Source organism: Indicator indicator, chromosome 2 (assembly GCF_027791375.1).
Source record: "Indicator indicator isolate 239-I01 chromosome 2, UM_Iind_1.1, whole genome shotgun sequence".
Classification (NCBI taxonomy): domain Eukaryota; kingdom Metazoa; phylum Chordata; class Aves; order Piciformes; family Indicatoridae; genus Indicator; species Indicator indicator.
Window position 1 is genome coordinate 34,723,151 of NC_072011.1, and position 13,342 is coordinate 34,736,492.

The window sequence follows — 13,342 nt, forward strand, 5'->3', positions numbered from 1 at the left end:
ACTTGTGATGGATATATGCAGGAAAAACAAAGTTAATAATAAAATTATTCATTTTTAAATATATATGTGTGTGTGTGTGTATATATGTGTATATATATATATACTACATGGTCTTATTTCTTGAACTTGTCATTAGTAATGTGAACTATCTTGCACATTTCCCTGCAGATTAGTATTAATAGTTGGGTTTCTTTTGGCAGGTTGTCAAGTTGTTAAGTAACAAAAGATCTCAAGCTGTTGGAATATTAATGTCTAGCCTTCACTTAGACATGAGGGACATTCAGCATGGTAAGTGAAATAAGTATTATTGATTCTGGGTCAGATCACATAATTAATAATCTGAAAATGTCAATTATGTCTATCTTTTGATATCTAAAATAGATTAGTAAGAGGATTTTTTTTTCACTCTATTACAGTGAAAATAGTTTCTTCTAACATTTATTTTCCTCATGCTAGTCACATATTTCCTTGTCCTCTATAGAAGTTAAACTGTTTATTTGCAGTATTGCCAACTACAGCTTTTGACTTCAGTTATCTAAGTGGTACACAATATAGACATTTTGATTTTGGTGTTACTGAAGAAGCAAGTGTGATATGTTGTTGATTTCTGAATCAGCCTTAAGACATACCCGGAGAAGTGAATTACAATATTTAATTGAATTGCTATGTAAAATAGCTCCTATGTTTGGGTTAGCACAAACTGTGGAATTCTTTCACCTTCAACAGCACTTTTTATAAAGCGAGTTGTTTTGGAGGAGTGTAATACTTTTCACATTTATCCATAGAGACAGTAGTACAAAAAAGGTGAAAAGTGGGATTGCATTTATATTCAGAGCATCCCTTATGTTTCCCAAATGCTTTAGTTAAGATTTGAAGCAGATTGAATTATCCTGTGAAGTGCCAGCTTATCTATTAAATAAATGTGGTTTCAAGTATACCACAGACTTCGTAAATCAGAAAAACATCTTGTGAACTCACTAGGCTATGCATTTACAGATATGTATTCACTTTACTATGATTTGCTTGTGTTATGATACTTTTCATAAATAGAACAAATTTCAAAGCGCTCCGTCAGCTGGTGAGTAATCCTTAATCACAGTTTTAAGTTTTTATTAAACTGTTTTGATGGTTGCTAGACTTCCTCAAGCTGAAGCACTTAAGATGGTAGTCATAGAGCAAGGCGCCAGTACTGGCGCCAAGAAGTACTTGGTATTTCTAAAGCTGGCAGATGTAGTTCAGTTAAGTCATAGAGCAAAATCTGAAAACAATGATATGGTCCTTTCCTTCAGTCAAATATTCAATTTGGTTTCAGTTAATAATGAGAACCTTATGAACAAAGGAGTCCGCCTAACATCTGTGTCTGTGGTAAAGCCAACACAAGTTCATTGAAAATTTGCTTGCTTAACATGCAACACTAACAATAACATGGCATGAATGTCAGTAGTTGAAGGGGTCAAACAATATTATGCTTAACCTTTATCCTATTACAATATTAATCACACATAATCATCTATGAGCTCTGTGCAGATTTTGCATGTTCCTCTTTCAATAGCTGTTTTCTAAAACCAAAAGACTTTGCAAAGGGGAATTTAATAGCGTTCTTATTCCCTTGTGCATAAGTGATTGAACAAACATGGGAGAACTTTTGTCTGGTGAGGGAATTTGTGGAAATGGCTGGAATATCCTGGTGCTAATTTTTGTTTTTTTAACTGAACATAAAATAGGCATGGAGAAAAAGCATAGAGGAGCAGGAAAGAAATGTGTGTGGTGTGGGTAAGGAAAATAGAGGTATCTCACCAATTATTTCTGGCATAAGTCACTCCATGCAGAGTTCTCAGTGATCTAAACATAGAGCCTGTGGAGTAATTCTAAAGTCACAAGCCCAAGTGTTTAGTTTCACCTTTACGTATGCGCTATTTTTACTTGCTCGTTAAAAAGTAAGAGTTTTACATATTTTTCAGTTTTATAGCTTGCTGGTTTATCTGTTGCAATTTCCATACAGCAATAAGAAAGTAGTGTCAAAAATTAAAATAATTGAAAAGAATGCCCACATCAGCAATATAGACAGTTAATGTATTTTCATCTTTATACATTAAGATGTCAGAGGTATGACTACAGCAAAAAACGCGATCACTGTTTTCTGTCCCTTGGCTCAGGACTTTAGTGGTGGTCTTGAGCTCTGCCGTTTAGTGTACGTGAGCATTTATCCACACCTCACTCAGTCCAACACAATAAATACTTTTTCATTAATTTGAAAGGCAGTCAAATGAAACTTTCCCCACACACTGACAATTTGTGGTACTAGGCAACTTCCTTTATAGGCTTTCTGTAAATATTCCCTATATTGCGTCTAAAGAGAGAGAAACTGTTAATGTCAGGTGGTACTCAGTCCATTTTTTGGTTTGCATGCTATTGTGTTTTATGTTTCTAATGATTTAGACAAATTCAGAAGTGTTATAGGAACAAGACGGAAAACAGTTGTTCTATGTATTAATTCACCTGATACACTTAGAATTTCAGGTTTTAATTCATTTTGTGTTTAACTGAAGAGCTTAAAATAACTTGAGACCTGGTCAAATATTGTGTTTAATGTCCTGTAAATTGTTGCTCGTTTGGACTTTTTTGTGGGGGTTTTGTTTACTTATTAAGATACAAAACACCGGTGAAATATTGTCTGAAAGACACAAACTTTGACTAAAGAACTTGGGAATTTTGGGGAACTTGGAATTTTGAATAATTTATGATTTTTTTTTTTTTCTGATCTCGAACACTTGGCTACCTTTTCATGTATGTGTGATCAGATGGCATTTAATGGAAGATCTCAAAGATTGTACTATATGCTAAATAGCTTTCTTTGATGATGATATCCAGTTAAGTGTCTTCCTATAGAACTGTATTTGTCTCTTCCTGACTTTGAAATAGGTTTAGTAACATAAACTCTACAACTATAGTTGCTTTAAAAAATATTTTTAATATGGAAGGCATAGTTGTAGTAATGGGAACACATTTGTACTGAACTCTAGTACACATTTCTAATAGTATACTAAAAAAGTCGAATAGGTTGAGTTTTGTTGTTGTTTGGGGTATTTTTTAGAATATTCTGATTTGCTAAGATAACTGTGAGCTGTTTTACACAGTCTAGGATAGAACTGTAAGAAATGTTGCAGTGCAATTTCTTTGTTATTAGTGTAAAAATGGTTCCTCTTCCTCTGGTTTCTCTGGTTTCAAAGAGGGTTTTACTGATCTTTCTTTTTTTTTTTTTTTTAATAACCATCAAGCTACTGTGCAAAACATTTTATCCATCCATTTTGCTTGGGTTTTTTTATCTTCACTGTACCACAAATATCTCTTATCCAATGTTCCATTCCCACTGAAAATATAACTGTATTTGGCTACATGATATACCCAGCACTTGAGAACTGCCAATCAAGTGCTTGCATGTTCTTCTTTTACAGCCCAAATTTTCTCTCTACGCAAAAGACTCTGTTTTCAACATTTGTGGTTTAGGTTTTTTTCTTAATATTTCAGAGAGGTGAATTGTGCTAAAATTAGAGCTGCAAAAATATCCCAGTTAATGGCATATAGTAATCTATGGTGGACACCCCATGAATTAATATATAATTGCAAATTAAACCTATGTCTGCATCCATCTCTTAAAAAAAACCCAGATCCCTCTTTTTAATACTGTCATCACATGAGAGATAGCAACTGTATGGCATTATAACTACATTGCAGAGAATACAGTTGTTAATGCCTTTCCCAATCCCCTTGATTATAAAAATACAATGTATCTTCCTCTCTGCTTTAAACTTTTATGGCTCTCAACAACTGCAGTAGACATAGCGAAAAATTCTCTGTATGTAAAAATAGAAGACAAATTAAACTGAAGATGTCAGGCAGAAGAAAAGCAAATTTTGTATTTCATGTAGATAAATATTACATTTACTATGCAGTCAAATACATATCTAGTATTTGTTTCCAGCATGGGAATTAGTCTTCTGTTCATCAAAACCATGTTAGTCTGAGCATGCCTTGAAATGGTAAAAGAAGTCTGGCAAAAAATGCCATATTCAGTTCTCTGTCTAGTCTTGTAAAAATGGTGTATGCAATTACCTGTAAGTTTACTGTAATCTTTTCCAATTTGATAATTTTCACTTAATAAGGTTTATCATTTCGGGCACTGTGTTACCTCTGGTATGGCTGCAATACTCTTACTATATTTCCTTAAGATTTCGCATAGCATCTTGTAGTTGCCCTGGTTCTGCTGGAAATAGTTTGGAGATTTCTGCTTCTGAATTTATGGACCACCTTTCTCCTATCATATAATAAGCAAATTTTCCATTCTCTCTGGACACTGGCAATCTACAGAATTTATGAAGCTACCTTTTTATTACAGCTCTCAGCTCATCATTGGTCAGTAGATATTAGGCTATATAAAGGAATGTAATAGGAAAAGTAGTTACAGAAAGGGTAGGCAGATTTGCCTAAAAGACCAGCTTTTTAGTCTGGATGTTAGATAATTTTATAGAAAGTTGTATTTGCTCTGCTATCAGAAGTACAACTTTGAACAACAGACAGATCTTCTGACCTAAATTCCTGACAGATGTGCAGGAAATGAATATACTTTAAATGCTAGTGGGCAAAATAAATGCTTATTCCTCAGTATTTGGCTATTGATAACAATGAAACATGACAAAATCTTGATTTTTATTTTATTACACTGACACCTAGAAATTATGTGCTAGGAGAGATTTTGTCAAATATTAACTGAGCTATTTCACTAGAAGGGGAGGATAAAATGTCTTTTATGCCACATTATTTAAACATTCTGTGAAGTAATTCTTCACACATTTAAGTATCAAATAGTCTCAGTGATCATAGGTCCAAGAGATGCTCTAAATGGAAAGCAACCAGGAAAGAATTACTTAATATCTAGAAAAATAACTCATGATAATTATCTTATGGAATGTCTAGATGTGAGCTGAGCATTATTTATCCTAAAATCAATACATGTGTATAAGCTTAATCATTTGAAAGTCATAATACTGAAATATTTATCAAGAATGAGTATCTTTCCAAAAGACATTTTACTGTTTCAACGAGTTAGGAAGACAAAACAACAAGATTGGATCAAGTTCTTTGGACATTATGAACTGGCAGGTAATTCAGCTGCCCCAAATTGTAATTTCTGTCCTATTAAGTTGTGAAAAAAATCCTGGATATAAGAAGATAGATAGAACATTTCTTCTGTCAGGTTACAAGTCTGGGTTTGTTGGGGTTTAATTACTGTAACTGTTATTCTGGTTTGTTAATTGAGAACTGAAATTCTGTAAATTTTTTTTCTTGATCAAATACTGTGCATTTAGACACCTACAAACTTAAAATATATGGCTTAGTCTTCCCCTCTGATAGCCCCTCTGATAAACCACCAAGAAAAGATTAGTTCACTATTTTTCTGTCCCATGAACTAGCACTTCTTTGAAACTTCACACCATAATCCTCAGTTTTATTCCTCTGTTTCTTCTTACCTTTATGCTACCATATTCATTACATTATACCTGCTGTTACATTGCAAGCTTAGACATTTGATTTGCTTATAAATAATTTACAAACTCATATTGTGAAATTGTGGGTAAGGAAAATAATGGAATACACAAAATAACTGTTATAAAAGACAGACTAGAGTGCCTCACATGTATTGTTGCAAATGTGTCTATTGCTTTCATGCTGTTAGTACTCCCACAGTATTTTGTACTGAGGAGCCTAAAGTGATTATGGAGCCCCTGTCTGGTGAGTCCTGCCAGAGATGGCTCTTAAGGAAGAACAATGAAGGTTCTTGGAGGTACATGAGATTTCTAATGGATGCAGCTCCTGACTTGTGGATGGAGGCCCTGAAAGGCAGTCCTGAGTACTGAAAGCTTGCCTCAAGTCCTCTTTCTGTCCTCTGATATTTTCTGAAGCTTAGTTCACAGTGATCAAAGGCCAATAAAGCAATAGCTGCAGTTGTTAAGGAAAGGCTAAAACATCAGTATGCATGCAATATATTAGGATAATGAAGCACAGAAATATTCGTACCACCAAGAAAGGAACTGAATGTGACATATCCTTTGGGAATTTACAATTGAAAAATAATTTTATGGAATTAAACCAGTTTTGCATAATATAAACTACATTTTAAAGTTTTTTTTTTTTTAAGAGAGAAAATCATATTGAGTTTTTTCACAATATTTGAATCAGCAAAGACTAATTACTGCCACATTGGATAGTTTGGATAATTAGAGATTTTTGTTGTTGTTAAGAACATATGAATGTAATTTAATAGAGAGTTTTGTAAGAAACTATTGCTGCATTGTTTCTGTTGTTTCAACTGAAACAGTTTGTTTTTTGTTTGCGGTTTTGTTTTGTTTTCTTTTCTTTTGTTTTGTTTTTTCTTTCTTTCTTGGAAGTCTGATTAACTTTGAAATTTTGAGAAAGAAGGTTCAGGAAAGTTCTGTCCTCCCAAAAGGAAAAAAACAGTATTGCTATTTCTCGTTTGTGTACCATGTAGTCATTCATGAGAGGGATGATTACAACATTCTAAGCATAAATTTAAAAAATTGTATGCCATTAGCATCAGTGACATGCAAAAGTGGACGGGAGGGAAAGACAAAGGTAGACAATGGTTTCCTTTCCATAGCAGAAATAATTTTTCAGTGGTGGTACTTTTATGAATTGCTGAACTACATGGAGATTTTAAGAAAATTAAGGTAAGCATGTTAGATTGATTAAGACCTTCCAATAACACAATCACACGTTTTCTTCATTAAATGAAAAGATTTAGAAGAGAAGGATGTTTGCCACAACAATCCCTTTGTGATTTGATGCGTGTTGAACTTGAATGCATTTATGATTTTTTTTGCGTATGCAAAAAATTAATGACACATATACACAGTCATTAAAATCTAATTTCAATACAAAGCAGTTAAAATGAGAATTTAGTAGGACTGTCAAGGTGGATCAATTTATTTTTTAATATTTTTTTTAATGTTTAGTGAACCTAGTTTTACCCTATTCTTCTAATTCCTCTTTTTAAGGAGACAATTAAAGCTATATGATATCAAATATGGTTAAAGGTAAATGATATCAAATATTTGATTCTGTCTACCTCAGTACTTGATCACCTGTGTAGATATTCAGAAAACAAACAAATTAAAAAACCACACACAAACAACCTCTGACAAAATGAGTTGCATTGACTGCTCATTATGTAATTTTTTTAGTGGATATCGATTTTGGGGTTTTGAATTAGCCGGTCTTTATCTAAATTTGAAAGTTATGCCAAATAAACTTTTATAAACTTTATATATATCTTTTGATGTGTTTTTCCTCTTGTCCCCAGTCTAGGCCATAGTTCTCTTCTCTTTACAAAAGAGGTGACTAGCTCTGTACGTTGTTTTCAAGATTTATATGTACCATGTGCCTATGCCATGGTATCACACCCTGTGTTTCAGGCTCCATTTTTTTCTGTACTGTTGCTGGCCTTTCAATTGCCCTTTTAACTGTTGCTAATTGTTCAGCTTATGTTTTCAGAGAAGTTTGAAAAAAAATCCGTGTCTTTTGTGAAGCAGTTGTTGCAAATTTTGTGTGCATCACCATGTTTTTACAGTTTGGGTTCTTTTTTACATTTGCATATATTGACACAGAATATATGAGAGGTACTTTTGAACACGTTTGTGGCCATCTTTAAAGTGGATTTTAGTACCTGTGAGCATTATACCCTCACACTGATTAAACAACAGAGGAATCTGCAAAGATCCTGGTAATGCTCCACTGCTACAACTCCATGCTTTGAAAACTGATAATTTATTTTTATAATTTATCTCCTCTTTTATTTTTTTTTCAGTTGAGCAGTTTTTATTTTTAATCAAAGTAAATATTTCCTCTTATGACATGACAGCATATTTTTTCTGAAGCCTTAAGTGTAAGGATTGTGAGGAGCCTTTTGAAAATCCAATATCCATCTGATAAATCTTATCATGTCTTTGTTGAGTCCATTGAAGCAATACTATTTAATTTGTTCCTCATGAATGCCTACTACAAAATTAAGTTCTACCTTGCTTTCTCATTATATTGGTTTATCTATACGCACTTCTAAAAAGCTGTTCTTCAATGTAATACATAGACATTTCCCAGGCACACAAGTCTGACTGATTTGTAGCTTCCAGGATCGTCTCAGGAATCCTCTTAAAATTTCCATTTGTATTTTCTGAAACTTGTTCAGTTTGAGACTGTGCCTAAAATGTTTCACTCGAGAAGAACAGAATCGGAGAACCTCTCTGACCTTTTCTGTGGTTCTGAATCCTAACACACAAATTCTTTAACCTTTTTTGATTCTTTCTTTTGTGCTTTTACAGTCAGATTATCTGCATGCTCAACTGTTTCCTGTCAGGCTTCATACACTGATGTGTTTGAAAGCAGTTTTATTGCTGGCTTTATGCATTTGGCAAGCTGGATTTAGACTTTTTTGTTCTCCTCCAATTTACATTGAACTTACAGGACTTTTTGCTTTTCTATTTTCTTTGGCTGACTTTCTGCTTTACAGGTGTCCCCCATGGTTTTTACATTTAATCATCTATGTGGTTTTGAGCAGGAATACTGGGGATGTGAAAAGACTAGGGAGCAAAAAAGGTGCTTACGAATTTTTCAGTTCATGATTTAACTTTTTGCTCTCTGAACATCTAATGTATAGTCTATAAACTTCCGACTTTGAAGCTTTTTTACCCTTTTACCTGGCTTTTCACTTTAATGTAATTTCTCCTTGTAAGGTCTACCTTTTATGATGTTTTTTAAAATCCTTTCCTGTAAAGAAATCTCGTTTAAGACCATTAGTGTATCCAATTGTTGTGTCCACTATTCAGAAGTAAACGAAGTGTCGCTTCTCTTTCTGGCTAGTTGCTTTGAGAAATACTCGTTAAACCATAAAATTTAGAATTCTACATGATATCTGAAAAGTATATTTAACAGCTTAAACATTCTGTTCTTATGTTTTCTGTGTTGCATATTTTAAAGCTTTTAACATTTAGAAGTCATGATTAACATGCTTGCTGAGAGATCTGAAATTGTGTACTGTTTTCTCTACTTAACCATTAACTCCCCCAGCACAGGGAATGCAGCTGATCTATTTTATCTTAACTATAATTCATGCTTCCTTCTGTATTCGTTGCCACTCTTCTGCAGTAACATTTATGGCACCACATAGAACACTATTATTAGTGTCATACCGATTGTTTTCCTTCTGTTACATTTGGAGCAGCCATTAAATCCGTCAGTAAATGTAAATTTGCCCGTTGCAAACGTGCGATGTCTGGAAACTATAAGGGAACACCTCATATACACAGCCTGGGTTTGGTCTGTTGAGCTCTTCTTCTCTGGGTTAGTTTTCTGACTCGTCTGCCTTAGTTTACACTCGGACTCCCCTCCTCATCGCCACACCATTTTCCTCTCCGTCCCTGCAAGCCGAGGGGCCCAACCTCTGTCGCACATGTCTCTCGCCGGACGTGCCCCTGCCGGCGCGTCGATGTCCCCGCCCGGCTCCGGGTCCACGCTGCAAGCAGCAGGTGGCAATAGCGGCCCGTGCCACTGGCGAGGACCCCTGCGCCCGGCTCCCGAGAGATGCCGGCCAGGCCGGTGGCAGGGCAGAACAGAGCTCGCCGCCCCGCCGTGTCGACCATGTCGGACAAGGTGCTAGACCTTGTGGCTTTGCCCCTTTGCCCATACAGCTGTGACCGAGACGCCGCTTGTCGACGTACTGCTCAGCCAGCGGATAGCCCTCTTGAAAAACAGCATAACGAAGAGGAAGGATGGTGCAAAGACGGGAGTGTGATTTGTTTGCTGTTAACTATCCGTCATTCCTGGTAGGTAGGGTAAGAAACAGTACAGGAGAAGTTACAGTTTTCTACTGCGAAAGTTGTGAAACATTTAGTATGAGAACCTGTTGTTTCTAAGAACATTGTGTTCCTGTACCTGTTGCTTTCCGAGGTACCTGTGTTTTGCCTATTTCTTTCTCTTGTTTGGTCGTGATCAAAAGACAAGGAAAGATCAAGGTTATTTCTACTGTTCTGCTGTTCCACAGTAAACATCCTCAAGCAATACCTGGTAGATTCTATTTCAGTGTAACATGTTTTATAGTTTTAGGGAAGCTGTGATTGCTTTAGCTATCTGGACAGAAAGCATAGCTCAGTGGTGTTGAATTTAAGCAATATAGAGTGCCTCTAGTAATCTCAAAGTCCTCTTTAATCATAATCTCTTGTAATCTTAACATAGGCCAAACTGAGTCATGATACTGAAATAAATACACATAGGGGATTCCAAAATACATATGATTATTTCTGTTTCTTAGAATGCATATATTTTGGTTTTCCACACATCAAGACATTTGGTTTTGTTGCAATCCAAACCCTTATTTCCTTGAGTTATTAATACCAGCTTTTGAGAAACACTTTGGAACGTGAAAAAAGATGGAACTTAAACCATAAGCATGCATCCTTTTGCCCTCAGTTATCACAGTATTGTGATTTGAATTAGTAAAGCTGTGTCATCTGTCACTTACCTAGCCAAAAAACTTTTTTTCATTATTTTCATAATCCTACCACACTTTGAGCATGGACTAAATATCACAAGATCATTACATCACTTTCTTAGCATCTGTAGCTCTTTAATACTGTAACTTCAGAATATTTGGTGAAAGGCTTAACGTGCGTTAGTATAATTAAATCCCTGGTGTTTATGCAGACATTGGTCTCAGCAGGCATGTAGAATACCAGGCTGCATATAAACTGCTCCCTGCTGTGCCAAAAAAAAAAAATTAATTTGACTGAGAGAATAAATTGAGAGCCTGCAATTTTATTTCAGTGACAGTCTACCATCTGACAGAGAAAAAGAGAATTTTGCTTTTGAAAGGAAACCTCTCAAATATTTTTTGTTTCTAATTCTTGAGCAAGAAAATCTGTGTTTTGACTTGTGACTGCAACAAGTTGACTGTACGGCAACGATAGCTAATGTGGTCTTGCTTGGCATGATTTCTGAATCTCTGTAAATTTCCAGGTAATGTTTTCTAACTATATCATACAAAATTTGATACCTTGAACTGTAAGGAGAGCTTGCTTCTGAATGTTTGTGCATGTTTTCATGTCCAAAAGAACTTGCAGTACTTTCTGTTGTATATCATCAGAGGGTAGCAATATTCAATGTAGTCTGTGTATAATTGTTTTGCCTTGTTAATGTAAGAGAAGAATAGTTGGGAATTTCAGAGGGACCTGGCAAAGAACAAACATGCAGCTCAACTCCAGATTTTTAGACCATTTAAAGCATTTCATCTGGCGGCTAAATATGGCAAGTCATGTAATATTGCCTCCTAATTTCTGCTTCAACCACTAACCTGTATAAATAGTGGCATTTTAGCTCCAGCTGAAATTCTGACCCTTCAGCCTTTTCCTTTGAAGTCATTGATAGTTTTGCCATTGACCTTTAAGTCTAGGATTTCATACAAATAGTTTAAATTATGGAGAAGTTAACATATCCCATGAAATCTTGTTCAAAAAAAATAATTTCCCTTACTTTCAGCACTTAAAATATTTTTTCCATGGTAAATTTGTTAAATTAATTTGCAAACATAATTTTTTTCCTGCTTTTGGTCTGCAAAACTACAGAGCCGTCTATTTTCACTGTTACAGTATAAGTACTTCTTAACTTTCTTCCGTATGCACTGAAGAGACCAAGCCTTTCCTCCGTATAAACTAAAGAGATTAAGCAGTTCAACAGGCATGTTCTTGAGGTTATTCTTCTATTTCCTTTGTTGAACATTTTGATATTCCACCAGCTATAGCTCTAGTCCAAAGATTGTTTTGATTTCTGGTCACTCCTTGAGAGACAAGTAGTCTTATATTATTTATTGATCATGATTACTGAGGGTGTAATCAAGACAGTTCTTTGAGTTTGCTCAGGAAAGAGCAGCTCTGCCATTAGCATTGCCACGTGGACTTCGCTGAGGATTAATAATGATTTTAAATGACTTTGATTTTGGTAAAGATTTGTTCAGTTTCTGAAGCTGAGAGGAGATTCCTTTGGAAGCAGAAGACACTAGTGTTTCATGAGCCGTTAAATTCTCCGATGTAGGAGTTAGGAAGTTGTTAACTCATTTAGTGTTGACACTTAAGTATCTTAATATAAGTATTCTAAAGTGCCAACTGGACACATCTGGAGCTCTGTTTACTATATACTAACTGTAGATAAATTGAGAACACAAAAGCTACAATCCTAACTTAGCTGTTTAATGTACATTTTTTGCAGAAAAAAAACGGTACCAACGCTGCCATCTTTATCAGAGTGTTATATAGCTGTATAAAACTAGTATATCCTTGCCTTTATTATGAACATAATGAGGGATGAATTCTTCATCTCAAATAAATATAATAGAAAAATAAATCAAGATCTTCCATGGTGGATTAGGAGAATGATTAAAGTGTAATGGGTATAAGGAATGAGGAAAGACATGGGATTGTTCAGAACTCTGCAGGGTCAAAGAGTAAAGCAAATAGTTAAGCTATCTCATCTGAAATAGGTAATGTCCTTCCAGTGGTGGTGATGATGATAGAATAAGCAATAAATTATTCTTCCAACAGCTGGAATAATTTTACCCTAAGTTTATTCTTGGCTTTGCCATACTTTAATTCCAGGTTTCATCTTTTTCCAGTGAATTCTTATATGGGTTCAAAACAAACAAACAAAAAAAAATCTTTCTCCTCCTCTTTCACTTTATCATTTCAGATGAGCTCTCTAAAGTATGAAAGAATAAGCTTCTCTCTTTGCTTGTGAGTTAACCATGACTTTGTTCACTTTAAGCTATTCTAATGAAAATGGATAAGGTGGAATTAACCCAAAAGCCAGCAAATTTTAATTCTGACAATATCCACATGTAATTAAGTCTCAATTAGTTTGAAGCCTTGTTTATATTCCAAACAAGTCTTGCTAACTTCTTCCAGATGCATCTAGTAAGAGATGCTACCCTGTTCTTCGAAGTTTGACTTGCAGATGTCCTTTGACTGTCATGGTTGTACCATCACCTGTTCCACAATTAGTCTGTGGAAATCCTGGCATAATGCCATTGAAATAAAGATTGAAAAGCATTAGAGCCTGCATGGATCTAAAATAAAAGACAAACACTAACACACAGGAACCCCAAAATTTATTTCACTTGACTCATGAATACAAAGCTGTGAATCATATCTGAGGACAGATTGATACACAATGTCAGATACACTACATATGTGCCTTGCAGCTGATGTGTTTGTGCAGTTTGTTTTTA

General features: G+C 35.0%; 1 protein-coding gene across 1 annotated transcript in view; it reads left to right on the top strand.

The window, feature by feature from the left end:
* Positions 1-13,342, top strand: part of FMN2 (formin 2) — a 168,377-nt gene that overhangs the window by 73,846 nt on the left and 81,189 nt on the right. Inside the window, exon 7 of the mRNA XM_054396857.1 lies at positions 201-288. Within this exon, the coding sequence (XP_054252832.1) occupies positions 201-288 (88 nt within the window). The remainder of the gene's footprint in view (positions 1-200; positions 289-13,342) is intronic.